This window comes from Emydura macquarii, unplaced genomic scaffold, assembly GCF_026122565.2.
Source record: "Emydura macquarii macquarii isolate MOO-44397 ecotype Brisbane River unplaced genomic scaffold, CSIRO-AGI_Emac_v2 contig_691, whole genome shotgun sequence".
Taxonomy (NCBI): domain Eukaryota; kingdom Metazoa; phylum Chordata; order Testudines; family Chelidae; genus Emydura; species Emydura macquarii.
Genome location: NW_027130828.1, coordinates 14873385 through 14888575, shown reverse-complemented (window position 1 = coordinate 14888575; position 15191 = coordinate 14873385). Strand labels below are relative to the sequence as shown.

General features: G+C 48.1%; 1 protein-coding gene across 2 annotated transcripts in view; it reads right to left on the bottom strand.

Annotated features, from left to right (window-relative positions):
• Positions 1 to 15191, bottom strand: part of ASTN2 (astrotactin 2) — a 567068-nt gene that overhangs the window by 256674 nt on the left and 295203 nt on the right. For both annotated transcript variants that reach the window (XM_067542151.1, XM_067542150.1), the window contains exon 11: positions 1270 to 1420. In XM_067542151.1, the coding sequence (XP_067398252.1) occupies positions 1270 to 1420 (151 nt within the window). The remainder of the gene's footprint in view (positions 1 to 1269; positions 1421 to 15191) is intronic.

Sequence of the window (15191 nt, the reverse complement as noted above, 5' to 3'; positions counted from 1 at the left end):
ACACTGATTTGCCAAGGAATTCTGTTGCACAAGGAAACCTCCCCATTCCCCACAGTAACGTTCCTTCATGAATGTAAAAATCAACCTATCGCAACAAAATCCCCTGTGATGCTGGAAGGTGTTAGTGGCTGCCATCAGTCACAGACCTGGAGAAAGTCAATAGGTGCGCTAAGCACCCTTCTTTCAGGCTTACTGGAAAGACCAATTATGCCCGTTAACGTAATGAGAGCTGGAAAGAAGAAGGTATAGGCTGCATAGTGAAACCTGAGCAGCATTAAGCAGCGTGGTCTGGGGATTTCCAGGGGACTGGTTGCAGACATAGGGACTACGGGATTGTTTGGCAAGCTGAGTGTGTGTGTGTGCGCGCATGAGAAGCAGACCGCGAGAGACGCGGCGGTGAGCATGGCCCCGGGAGGAGGCTGAGAGATGGAGCTTCTTTTCGGCGCAGAACTTGCTGGAGAGGCAGACGTGGATCTCTGAGGAAGGGAACTGCCTATTGTTGTTTGTTCCTACTGTGTTTGGGGAAACCTGACTTTGTAAATAAGCAGGATTGCACCGAAGAAATACCTCACCCTATCATCAGTTTCTCCTCTTGAGGAAACAACCCTGGACAGTGGCTAACCACTAGGGACAAAGAGGTGGCAGGGCTTTGGGAGGGGCACGGTGGATGACGGAGGAGTTCTCAGAAAGCTGGGAAGCTTGTGGGAGCCAGAGGAGATAGCAAAGTCCATTTTCAATCCATGACATTTTGGCAAGTAGATGACAATCGACTCTGCATTGCTCAGTGCTTCTTGAAGCTGCCGAGTCCTCCGCGGTATCGCCGGAGGCTCCTTGGGCTAGTGAACAGGTTGCTCATTACGGTTTCATTTGCTTTAGGCTCTTGAGGCAGAATTCGCACACGTGGCATTTGGGGCAGCCAGAAGGGCTGGGGTGGGGGCATTTTCCCAACACCTCTCCCCCCAGAGCTCGGACCATTCTACCAGACCTGGGAACATCCCATGGGACACCCAGGGCATCTCTCTAGCTAAAGTCAGGGCAGTCTGCTACCACAGAGCAAGGCAAGAGAGGGAGAAGAAAAAGGTGGGAAAGGGAGGAAGAGAGAGAAAATAAGAGAGAGACAGACAGACAGACGCACAGTCCCACTGCCCAAAAAGGCAACGGAGATTTCCTAACTCACATCCATGGACAAAGAACAAGTAACTCTTACCCAAGGCACCCACGTTGACATGCCCTTTCTCTACAGCAATAGTCAGCTGGCAGCATACGTACCACACAGCCCGTGGAGTCCACTTTGCGGTCCGACACACACTTGAAGTTGCGGGTGCAGCCACCGTTGTTGCGTGAGCAGTCTCGGACCGGCCCAAAGGAAGAGAGCAGGTCATTGATGGTTTCAAAGTAGGTGGACAACATTGCTTCTTCCCTTGGAGAGAAAAGGCATTGTTAGAACTGGCGAGTGAGCAGAGGAGGCAGCTTGTCTAGGCTGGTCAACGGGAAAAGGGAGATAATTGGTTGCAACATTTTCCATGAATTATTTATGTGAAATATGCTCTGTCGTTGAAGCCACAACGTTTCATTGGCCTACTTACAGCCCTCTGGACAGGGGTGAATTCCACCCAGTGGGCATATTTTTTACCCACCATAAAGGGATTCTGCTTCGAATGCTACAGCAACTGGTTGGGTTGCTTACAGTGTCCAATAATCCACTTTAGGGTGTAGAAAAGGGAGCTGACATTATGTGGAAAGTTATTATCCCATTAGGGTGGGATTTCAAATGTGCCTAAAGGTCAGATTTTCAAAGATATTTAGAGCTCTGAATATTCAGATAAGCAGCTCGTTGGATTTTCAGAAGTGTCTAGATGCCTAAAATGCTTTTGAAAATCCCACTGGGAACATGTTTGCATCTTTGGGCACTTACACACCTTTGAAAATCTGGCCCTACGTGACTTAGCAGCACAAGTCCCATTGACCTTCAGTGGTCACTAAGGCACTTTTGAAAATCTCACCTGTTAAAGCCACACACACAGTCCATTTTGCAGGTAGCAAAGAATTCAGGGGTGAATGTGTTCTTCCTAATGGAGTCCTGTAAAAGGGCGTTGGGATCTTTGTGGATCGCACTAAGCACTTACATATTGTTTTTCATCTTCAAAACACTCTCCAAATATTAACTCATCATCTCCATAACAACTAGGGGACGTAGATATGATCATGCTGTTTTACCAATAGGACATTGAGGCACAGGGAGGTGAAGTGACTTGCCCAAGGTCACCTAGCGAGTCAGGGTCAGAGACAAAACTAATAAGTCCTGACTTCCAGTCCCATGGTCTGTCTGCTGGATCTTTACATGCATGAAGCTGAAAATCAACACTGATCTCTCAAGCCTTAAAGTACCCACCCAGCCGATACATAAGTGGCTCATCCCTGACTAGCGTCCCCCCATTCTCAAGTCGGTACCGATAAAGCTGCCCAGTGACCCATTGCCGCTTTTATTTTTAAAATGCGCACTCATCAAAAACTCAACAATGGACAAACAACATTAGCCAGCCCCTGAAACCCATAGTGCTGCTGTCAAGAAGTAGCACTGCAGCACACATTATGACATGGGCACATGCCCAGACACACTCTTAGGGGACGTCCACATTAGAAATGCTACCGTGGCAGAGCTGCAGCTGCGCTGATGGAGCGAAGACACTTACTACAGTGATGGAAGGGATTCTTCCATCTCTCTGAGAGGCTGTAGCTATGTCAAAGGAAGAATACACCAGGGCTTAGGTTGGCTTAATTACGTAGCACAGGGCATGACATTTTTCACAGCCCTGGGCAATGTAGTTAAGCCAAGCAAACTGTAATGTAGACCAGCTCTCTTTTTAACCCTACTACCAAGTCCTAGCTCTTCAAGCAGGATGGATGGGCAGACACACACATGTGCAAACACACACACACACACACACACACAAATAATTGAGATTGGCTTAAAAATCCTGAGATTTATTATTTATCGTGATTATCATCGCTTATTATTTGCTTTCCAGGGTCTGAACCTTTAGGGAGCACTCTGGTCATATTTTCAAGCTTTTCTCTGCAAACATGAAGGCTAGAAACTTTAAAAAAAAATAAATAAATAAAAGTTGAAATTCTCATGCAGTCACAGGACTCCTGCTTCTGGAGCTTTAAAGAAAAACACCCACACAACTACCATGAGACTTATGGTAAAACATGGCATACCCTCTCCTTGGAATAAGTGACACCATTTAGATCCAGTAGTCCAATGCAAGGCAAATTAGACCAGAGCTGGGTTTTGCAGACTTCCGGCGCTGAAGAAGGGGACTAGAACATGAAGTCATGGAATGTAACTAGAGATGGACTATTCCTTATTCAATACTCTGCAGGTTGTTGAGACGGTTTCCTAAAACCCACCTATCTATTTATTACTCCATGCAGTGGTGCCTCTGGGTAGGGAACATACCACAGTGTCGGCTCTTTTTCGGTTCCATCCCAAGTTACAATTTCATGTCTAAACTGACTGTCCACTTTCACCCCAATTAACGATTCCCAGTTTTATCCATCCCAACTGAGGAGCTGTGTTTTGGATTCTCGACCCTCTGCCCCTGCTCGATGCGTATGTTTCAAGCTGAATCTCCTTGTGTTATTTTCTGCCCATGTTTCATTCATCTCTTGGTCCTGTTGTATTAGGGCTGATCTACACTGGGAACTTAATCAGCAAAGCTGCGTCTCTCAGGGGTATGAAAAGCCACACTCCTAAGAGACATAGTTATGCTCCCCAGTGTAGACAGTGCTAGGTCGAAGGAGGAATTCTAATGTTGACTAAGCTACTGCCTGTCGGGGAGAGCCTGTCCCATTGCAGTAGCAAGGCCTGGTCTACACTAGGAAATCAGGTCGGTATAACTACATCACTGAGGAGTGTGAAAAATCTACACCCCTGAGCGATACAGTTAAACCAACCAAATGCCTGGTGTGGACAGCACTAGGTCAATGGGACAATCCTCCCATCAACCTAGTTACCACCTCTAGGGAGGGTGGATTATCAACACCAATGAGAGAAGCCCTCCCACCGGCGTAGGTAGCATCATCACTGAAGCCCTACAGCTGCAGCATTTGAACCCGGAGTGTCTATATTGTCGCGTTTTCAGTGTAGACATAGCCTTGGTGCTCTGTCCTCACTAGGGTTTGCAACTCCTCTTGTGTGTGTGTCTGGGTGTAGGGGGAGCAAGAGGATGAAATGGCACAGCTAAAGTGTTATAAGTGCATGGCTGCAGCTGGGATTCCAGGGTCAGATCATAGCTGGGGGAAATCATTGTAGCCCAATGATTCCAATGTCGTGGCATAATAGATTGTGCAAAGCTGAGATGGCCCTTACATTGCGTTGTGCTTGCATCAGAGTGATGGGGATGGACTGCAAGCAGGGAGTTGGGGAGGCTGGATCAATTCTCTCTTTTAATTAAACCTAGAAACACAAAATGAAAAAGGCTTTTGTGCCTCTTGTACGGCTGGTGATTTCTGCTGGTAGCAACTGGGGGAGAGAGGAGGGGAACCTCGCTCTCTGAAATTATGCCTGGTGTAATGGATCACCGCTGACAAAACACGGGCAGCGGCTGATGAACCTAAATGAGCCATTACATGTATTAAAATATTAACCTCCTCCAAAGGAGGGGCAAGAGGGAGAGATGAAAGGAAGCGTTTAAATGTCACCTCCGAGACGAGCAGGGTGACAGCACCCTCTCCAGACAGACAGGCTGTTTGGCTCCGGACAGATTGATTCTTCATAAAAGCTTGTTACATTGGTGGAACACTGCTTCAGCACGAAGACCCGACAAGAGGCAATGTCACGCAGAGGAAAGGACTGACATGGAGCTGACAGTGAGCTGGGAACAAACTTTGCCTTGCACCCTCTGAGAGGGGCTGCTCGGCTCTTCGGCGCTCCACAGGCATGTCCCTGGCTCCTTTTATACTGACACGCTCTGCTTTTCTTTTTTAATTCAGCGCCACAATATTTAATTAAACAGCTCAGCTAGCAAGACGGTCAGACAGCGTAGCAGGAAGGGGGTGATTTTCTACACATGAAGCTCTGCCACTGCACGTTGGTCCTGAGCTGCAGTGCCCCTGTTATTCCAGTGTAGGATCCCAACGCAGCGCTCCCAACATCTCCTTAGCCCTGCTCTACAGCACCTCCTACTGTTCCAGATCTGCGCTCTGTACAGGGCCTTTGTCAATGCACCGTCATTCTGCCCTGAAGCCCCACCAGTATTCCAGTTCTCGGTCACTCCAATGGTTCTGCAAATGTACCTCATTGCTGATCCGCAGCACCCCCTGCTATTTTAAGTCCAGACATTTTCACAGTTCTGTCAAAGCTACCTTCAGCCTTTATCACCAAATGCCTAATCTGGCTAAGCCCCACTTCCCACGCCTCCCCGCAGTCACACACATGCATGCATCTCTGCTAATGCACCTCTGTGCTGATCTGGGAGTCTGTTTCTAGGCTTGTCCTGAACAGATACTGCACAGTGCATGTTGCAAGATGGAAAAGCCCTTGCCTAGGACGTTGACTGACCCTGCCAACCCCATTTCTTCTGCAGGTCATTTAGATGGGGTACAAGACTCGGAATCCTTAGTCTTATCCCTGGCTCTGACCTTGACTAACTGAATGACCTTGGGCAAGTCAGTTAAACTCTCTGAGCTCCAGTTAATCATAAAGGCAGGATGGGGGCTAACAATGCTCACCCACCTGGGAGAGCTGCAGCTAAAAAGCCACTATCTATGCATGCCGGCCTCTGGAAGGTGAGAAGTCAGTGCTCTGACACGCTGAGCCACTCAGCCTCTTAATAAAAATTTTACTGACCCCACTAACTATGCTACAGGTCTAGGAACAGCGTGAACATTAAATGTCAGTGGTAATGCACCAAAGGGTATTAACTAAAAGACAAATCCAACTGGTTGGCTTTATGGGCAATTCAACCAGACATCTCCTGTCTGATTGAGGTTTAGATCAAAAGCTTCCTTCTACTCCCCCTTCCCCCTCCTCCGGGCCTATGGCTGGTTTCTGGGGAACTGACGCCTCGCCCAGAACTCATTTCATCCCATCAGTTTGAGCGAGAAGCTTGGATTTACACTGGAAATGAATACAGATAACAGATTCTGACACGTCCCATTGTTAATACATGCTCTTTAAGGTCAATGTCACTCAGGGAGAAACGCTAATGCCCGAGTAGAGATGGAGAGCAAGAGCCGGCTGACTAGACGTGCCTGCTCTGGAATGATTAGCAGCATGGACAGAGTGGGGAGGGAGCAGTCCCTCTTTGAGCAGCTGGAGAGGAAATGCAACTTCTAAATCAGGAAGGTTTCAGCAAAAACCTAGTCCCGCTTTTCTCCTTCCCAAAGACAAGGCATTGCAGCACCTTCTGGACTAAGGGTGCATCTGTTTCTGTGTAAACTCTTGAAATCCAGACCACCTGGTCACCTTGACCAAGGGGGGGCTGGGTTTTGCACCCAGGACAGCTCACGCAGCCATTGCAAACAATCTTGGACTGCTGCGCTTTATGCCACCACAATGTCTGGCTGCACTGATCCTTGTGCCTGCCTGCTTCCAGCACTTAAGGTCCTATGCTTCCAGGGGAACAAAACACGCCTATTCCTGTATAGGTCTGCCTTTGTCCCCTTGTTAAGCACATCACTGCTGGTCTCTTCTTCACTGGACTGCTGCAGTGGCTACATTCCACTGAGGGCCATGTGAACATCAGATCAAAACACTGGGCCATCACATCTCATCTCCTGCTTCTGACGACCACCAATGATTCAGAGGATAGTGGAGGGAAGATGGAGAGGGGAAAAAAAGTCTAACTAACTGTGCATGGCTGTACATTAGGAGAAATACTCCCTCTTTACCTCTGATAAACTGAGGTGCAGCAGCATGGAATTGGATTATCCTTGGTGTTTGATTTTGACTCCCTGCAGCAGTGAGTTCCACAGATTGGCTTGAAAAACATTTCTCTTCTTTGTTCTACATTTGCAATTAGTGACCCCTGGATCCCTCATAACAGGACAGGGCACAGAAGAAGGCTTCCTCAGTTTATACTCTGCCCTTCTGTACCTCAGAAAACTCAAGTAAGTGTCTTTGACTCTTCTCTGGCCCAGGCAAAATAATCCTCATGTATGCAATATCTCATGTATGTCAATTTCTGTCTGGGCCATAACCATCCTTCCTAACTCCATGCCTGTACCGTATCCCAGCTCCTAGAATGCCATATCTATGCTGGGAATGCTGTGTGCGGTGGGTCAGAAACAGCTGATATACAGAGCACATTTTGGATCCCAGTGAGAAGAACATTTTAGAGCTTGCAAGCAAATTTCTACATCCTGACGCCGCTTCCCACCACAAAAGACACCCATTTCAATGAAATACACTCTTCTCACTGCCACACCATGCTGCAAGCTTCTGTAAAACCAGGCTCTCCCACTATTTATGCTGCAATAAATTATTTGCATGATACATACAGACAGTCATTTTTGTCCAGGCTTCACAATGGTTCCTGAGTCAATCAGACTGCCGCTTCCATTGTTGCCCTGGCAGCGAGCCATCTCCGACTGCCCGCAGTTGCTTTGACTACTCATTTGTAAATACTCTTCTCTTCGGCTTCCCCACTGCTCCCCATCCTCCTCCCTCATCCCGTCATTAACAGAAGAGCTTCAGTGACAAATACGGCTGGGGGTTACTTATTCATGAAATATCAGGGCAAAGCAATTCTAAGAGACCCCAAAGCACCCATCCCAGAACAAGCTCAGCATGCTGGGCTCCTGAGATTCACAACAGCCCCTTCTTCTGGGCTGATTCTGGGAGGGGATTGGCAGGGTACGATTCCCCTCAGCTGCTCTCTCTTATGGCTGGTGCAGCCCTCTGTGCCCTGCTCTGTTCCTAACCCACAGAGCTAACTCCTGGAGAGACCCCAATGCGTCCCCAGCATCGGCTCCCCTGTGCTCTAATCGCAGCACTGGAGAGGGGCAGCGAGCTACAGCTTCGCTGGCCGTGAGTCCCAGAGGCAATGAATGCTGAGGGAAGATGGGGTGGCTGGGTGCGGAGTGAACGCCAGTGTCCCCCCTTTTGTGCTCCCTCCTCTTTCCATGAAGCATATGCTGCACACCTCCGACGCCTAAATGCTAGACAACAAAGGAAAGGCCCAAGCAGAGAGGAGGCGATCTTCGGCCTCGAACGCAGAGCTCTCTTCTCTTCAGCCTCCCCGATATTGGCTATACCCACAGAGGGTGCTCCCCACTGCCCGACCCCCCCACTCGCCACCCAGAGATGATGCTCCCCACTCTCCAGCCCCCCACCCCTTTACCAGCCTTGGGCATTCCCCATGCTACTGCCCCATGCTACTCCCACACTGCCTTCCATGGCTCCCTTTCTGGACAGAAGGCACCTTTTTGCTATTCTCCCCCTCAACAGGGAAGGCCCCATCCCCAATCCACACCCAAAGAGGGAAGGTAACCAGCACCCCTCCCCAACCCAAATGGAGAGGGGGCCCCCAGCACCGGGGCAAAGAGGAGTCCCTGCACTCCTCCTAATTCAACAAAAGATACCTTCCACTACTAAGACACAGGCATCTTATCTTCCCCGCTCTGCTGGGAGCTGTGCATTTCCTGTCCTCGGTGGCTGTCTAAGAATTCAGGCACATCCATCCACAGGCAGCTCTTGCCCACCCACAGTGCATGACCTGTCTGCAAACTGCATCCAGAGCTGGTGAACCCCAGCCTCTCGCAGCCAAGGGAATATTGGCAGATGGGAGAGTTTCTCTGCCTTTAGGACACAACCTCTCTCTCTCCCCCATGCGACCCCACAGCCCAGTGCCATGAGCAGAGGTACTGGACCCAGGCGTGCTGGGGGTGCGGCAGCACCCACTGGCTTGAAGTGGTTTCCATCATATACAGGGTTTCCAGTTCTGTCCAAAGGCTTTCGGCACCTCCACTACACAAACTGTTCTGGAGCCACTGGCCATGAGCCTGCCGCTGTGGTGTTACACTTCAGAGGTGATTGTTCAGTTAGCCACGGAGGCACCCAGAGGGAGTATATCTAGTTGTGCAGCCCCTGCTCCCTCTGCTTTCTACCCATGGACGGTTAGGGGCTGCATTTTGATTCTCTGTACCTATTGCATCCTCCAGCCCACGGGACACAGACCTTTACCTGCTCCTGTGGTTGGCCTTCTAATGAGCTGCTTGTTGGATTCCCCAGCACGGGGCCCTGTCGGGTTTGCGTGGGGACCTGGCAGATCCACAGCATGACAGGAAACAGCCAGGCTGCACGTTGGGGGTGGAAATTAACCATGCTGACCCCGGCCCGCAGTGGAGTTGGCTGTCAATAAGCAGCTGGGATGATGAACCATGCCCTGGGGCAACAAGTTTCACACCAGCTTTATACAGGCAGTTGACATGGAGTTCTCTGCCTGCTTGGTGGCAGAGCTGTGGTGCTCTGGCAGTGGATCAAGCGCAGTCAGTGAACTCCTGCCATGCCATCCCTACAACTCTGTTTTAGCCACTGGGGCAGGGAAGTGGCAAGCACTGTGGGAAGGAGGCAGAATTCCTCTGGGGACAGTGGTCTGTGAGCTGGGGTAGACATTCGGGAACCCAGCGTGCAACGCACAAAGAAACTCTCACTGATGGCAAGGGCCGGTATGCACAAAGATCAGGCATCGCACGTGACAAGCAGGTGGTGATTAAGGCCACGCACCCTACTGGCTTGGGGTGCCTCCATTTTTGGGTGCCCATGTGAGATGACTTAAAGGGGCCTGGATCTTCAGAAAGCAAAGAGCACCTATCCTCCGACCCGCAGACCTCCCTAAGCTATCTCAACTTGAGTCACTCAGTCACGTTTCACTTTGGAAAATAGCATGTGATCATGTAATTGAAGACGGTATTACAACGCTTGTGCCCAAGTGGGCCTAATTATGGCTGCACAGGCAACCTTAGCTGTGGAATTTGGTAACTTTTAAGTGCTTAACTTTGCAACCATAATAATGTTCTTTTAACATAGGGATGTTTTGGGGGTTTTTTTGCGTGCAACATATATATGTATCATCCCTTCTCCCATATATATATATATATAATATATACATATACACACACACACATACAGGCCAACATTGTCAAAGCTGCCTAGGGGAGCTGCATACCCAATTCCCATTGATTTCAATGGCCATCCAGTCATATAGGGCAGATCCTAAGCTGGGGTACTTCAGTGTAGCCCCATTGACTTCAGATGATTAACTTCAATGCAGCTAGGCCGATTTATCTCAGCTGATTCATATGAATTTGCCTTGATACTGCCATGTCTTATGATACCAGACCTTAGTGTGACAGGTTCCCTACCAGTCTGCAATAACATGCTAGATATTCAATAAATTCAAAGCTACATCAGCTGCTTTTAGAAGCTTATCTTGGCAACCAGAAACTTAATTAAGAAAGAAAGAAAGGAGCCCAGAGTCTATAGGAAATTCATCCTCCGGAATCAGAATCTAGAGATGAAACTGATGTTTGCTTGATTATCTGGGACTGATCCAATAATGCTCTGTATAAGGAACTCCCATTAGGCCAGTGGCCTATTTCATGGTAAGGTAACACACGCAAAGGGGAGAGAGCTCTGTGATGTCATATGCAAGGGGCAGGGCCAAATCCATGATGTCATATAAAGCTAAGCAAGCCAACAACTATTTTTTTCTTTGCCCGAGCAAAGAATCACAATCCCCTCTTCAACTCTGAATAAATGAAGTGCAAGTAAGATGTCCGATCTATACACTGACACACGCCTGGTCTCCTAGGCAACCTTTGTTAGAGCAGGTTTAAGAGGCATGTGACCTCTAATATAGATGATAAACCACATTCAATAGGAATCTTTTAATTTGCCTGTCTCAACTCTCAGTTCACTGCAGCTCTTTGAGCTCACAATAATTTTCAGATTCAGTACATTCGATTTCATGGGTGGCAGCATCTTTTTTAAAAAGGTTGTGCATTTCCAGAAACTAGTGGCTTGATGACAAAACGTGGAACACTTGGTTCAGAGCACAGCAAATTCCAGCTTTGGTCAGGGCAATAAGATAGGGTTAACCGCATCAGTGGATGAAGATCTAGAACATAGAGTTGGGATTCTGAGGCTTCTTCCTATTCCTACTTACATCCTAAAACACACACAGCCACAGAGATCACATAGACTTTCTCCAGGTTGCTTAGAGCCCTGGCAAACTGGTGGGGTGGGTGGGACAAACCTGAGTTTTTTTGGTACAAAATTGAATTTAACCCAGATCTCAATGGACCACATTTTTAGGGCCTGATTCTCATTTAACTAATGCTTCTTTATACCACTCTGGAAATGTAAAGTAGCCATAAATTACTCACTTTCAGACCCCTTTACATTGCTAGAGTGGATATAAATGAAAAGCAGACCTGCAGAGTTAGATCCGGCAAAAGAAGGGTGGCCACGATTTGAAGAAGACATAAGAAACTTCTTAGAACTCAATCCCAGCACATTTAAGCAGGTGTATGTTCTTGCTGCTCACCCATAGTGTTTGAAGGACTTGTCTGCTTTAGCACTTACAGAATCAGGGCTTTAGAAAATCTACTCTTTGGGGCCAGCGACATGTCTTATTCTGTGTTTGGAAAGTGCCTAGTACATGTTGAATGCTATTACAATCTAAATATAGATTAATGTTAATAAGAATTATTCCCTACCCACCCAGGCAGAGCTGCTCAGAATCAAGTATTGCCAGCTCTCATAATTTTATCACAAGTCTTGCAATACTTGTTATTTTCCTTAAAACTGCAGCTTCTGGAGTCATGTGATTATGTGAGGATCTCTGACAGTGGCGTACCAAGGGAGGGGTGTGGGGCCATGCCTTCGGGCACCGTTCGGGGGCGGGGGTGCTGGCCAGGCCCAGCTTAGAGGAGCCACCCACCGCTGTCACAGGCAGCCAGGGCCTTGCGGCTGTGCCGAACCCATCTCAGGTCTGCCGGTGTAGTAGCGATAACTAGGACCTATCAGAATTTGAGACCGTTCCAGACCTAGGTCCCAAAGTCTGATAGGTCCTGGTTATTGGTACTATAACAGCAGCCAAGGGCTCCAGCTGTGGGGGGAGCAAGCATCCTCCTGACCCCGCCACCCCCACGCTGGGTGCAATGAGGGAGCTGTGGGCACCAGAGCCCATCATTCCCCCACACCCTGCTGCCGGGTGGCCCGGGGGCATCTGACTGCCTGACACTCCCGCTCCCAGCCACTCCTGCCGCCCCCACAGCGGGGGCTGGGGGAAGTAGGGGAGAGCAGGAAACAGGCCCACAGACACCCCCTCCCCCACGCGGGGTGCTGCCAACCAAAGCGGGGGGCATGCAAATGAAAGTATTGGCCCCAGGGTGCTGGAGACCCACGGTACACCACTGATCTCTGATGTCATTTTTTTCTCCCAGTATGATTCTAGTCATCATGGTTGCAGAGAAAAGCTGGAAAATGTGACCCCTTAAAATGCTCAAAAATCAGAAGACAAATAAAAAGACTTCGCAAAATTTTGTTTTTTAAAATCTTATGATTTCGGGGGGACCTGGCTCATGATTTTTGAACACTTGGGAATAGGGACGTTGGCTAACCTACATATTCTGGGTAGTGAAAGGAACAGCTGGGAGCAGTCAGATACCTGTTCACCTAATCCACAATGAGCACCAGGGAGACCTGCAGGAAAGGTTATCTGTAGCTGCAGAACATTCATAATTCAAATGATTAATATGAGAAAAAAAAGATGTGTCCATTCAACAAATATGCAGTAGCAATATTTAGTAACTGATAGTAATTGAACACTAATTAACTCATTTACTGAGCAATGTATTTACCCAGTTGAAAAAATCTCTCTCTATAATGGCAGAAGGTTTATATGTAATTTGAAGCAATGCATAATTAAAAAAAAAAAAAAAAGTAAATGAAAATTACTAAGTGATTTCTCTTTGCTTATTAATATTTTTATTAGTATTAAATTTGCCAAACAATTCCCCCCACCCGCCGTCCGCTCAAAATGTTCATTTTAAGTTCAAACTAAATCTTAATAAGTAACATAATTGTTTCGCTCAGTAGTTAAAATGAACTGTGTAATTTTCTGTCCCTTGGAGCCTGTGAACCAGGCACTCTGATAACATGCTGATGAGTGGTATAAAAAAAAAATCAAAATGAGTTGTCTATGCTGCTCTGTGCAACAGAAGGACATGTTGAATCCAGGATACGTGGGTGTCATTCGTCACAGTGGCAAGATTTCCATCCAAAACCCACTGTAGTAGTTACAGAGAGGACAGCGGTCAACTGTCCTCAAGGTTCACCAAGGGTAGGACAAGAAGGAATCAGCTCAGTTCTCGGCAGGGGAGAGTCAGCACCCCTACTATAAAAATTGTTCCAGCACCCGTCACATCCTAGTTCTCCAACAGGACTCCTGCCTTGTTCAGTCCACAGGATGGACGGTGCTCAGTGGAGATCAGAGATTTAGCGCTATTTAGGCTCCTACAGATATAGATATTTTCAGATAGCACCTAGGGGCCTAGCTCCTAGTGAAATGAATAGAAGTTAGCCACTCCACATTTTCCTTACGGGCCCCCACTCTCTTTATCCAACTAGTCCCAGTCTCCCCTGCATAACTTCTTTCCTCCCTCCAGTCCCTGCCTGACCAAACTCCTTGCCCCAGTCCACTCCCTTCCCTCACCTCTCCCCAGTCTGGAACTTCTGCCCTCTGCATTCATATCAGGCAACTTCCTTCTGCATGCAGCGTGGGTGCCTGCAGGGGGGGGGGGGGGGGTCACTGAGAGCACAGGAGAGGTAGGCTTCCTTGCTCTCCGATCTGGTGCCAATCCCCACCCCAGCCAAAGCAGCTGTGGGGCAGCCTTTAGAGGGACAGTCTGGCTACACCCTGTACTGCAGCACCCCCAGTCATTCTGTGGGGATGGTGCACACACAGTCTGGTGAGCCCTGGGTGGGATGAGGGGATGGCGCATGCTCAGTGAGGATGGAATCGTCAGCGATTTTAGTTGCTAGAGTGGAAGTCTCCACTGAGCACATGCAAACTGCAATTTTTCAAAGGCGTATAACCTAGCCAAAATATAGGCTGATGTTCAAAAGGCATCATCCCTGACACACAGGCAACCCCTGCGCCAAATTTCAAGTCCCTGCTCCAAAGCGTGGGGGCACTAAAGCTGTTCAAAGAAGAGGCCACCAGAATTGTTGAACACGGTCAACACAACATTTTCCCCAGCCGTGTTCTTGTAAATGGATGAACTGTTTCAGTTGAAAGTTTCCTTAAAAAAAGTTCAGCCCGAGGCAGACATTTGACATGGAAAATTTCAGAACAAACAGTCAAAGTCTGGCAAAGTTATAAGCAAGTCAAAATAGGATTTTATAATGGGAGACATCAGGCAACCTTAATAACAGGTTTTTCTACCAGCCCCGCTTATAACCATATAGAATAGAACAGAACCAATTATATAGGGGGCGGACTCTATTTCTATTGTAGTTCAATGACAAACACATGAGTTTCACGGATATGTAGATTCTCAGGCATATATAGATCCACCAACATTCTGTCTCATATTTATCCATGCTGGACAAGGCTACAATTAAACAGGTGCGGCCCTGGAAGGGAGTTGATCATCTAATCACCTTTTTCTTTTCTGGCCTCTCAAAATAATTAGCAACCAGCAAAACCAACGTGTCAGGTCACTGCTCATTCATCACCTCAAAGAAACTACTGGTGATTCATTTCTCACAGGCTAATGACCTGCATTACCCCTCTGCAGAAGCCTCTCTGGACTTTCCCTCCTGCCCCGATTTACTATTCAGTGAAGGTTGGGAGGAATAAGAATTAAATATTATCCTGCCACTTTGCATACTGCCCTGCTGTGGATTAATGTGTAGTTTGCGGCACACAGAGGTATGGTCCACACTGCTGCCATGGTAACCACATCAGCTAGTGATTTGGCCAAAATATATGAGAAGCCCATTGCGGAGTGCTGGACTTCAGCCTGATTAAAATGACAGATGGCCTTCCCCTCCTCACCCACCTGCCAGCACCCACTGCAGCAAGGACATGCTCAGCTGAGGTCTGCATGGAGAGAAGAGGGGTTCTCTAAGGCCTGAGAAAGTCACAAGAAGAGAGAAAGATAATCACTTAAGT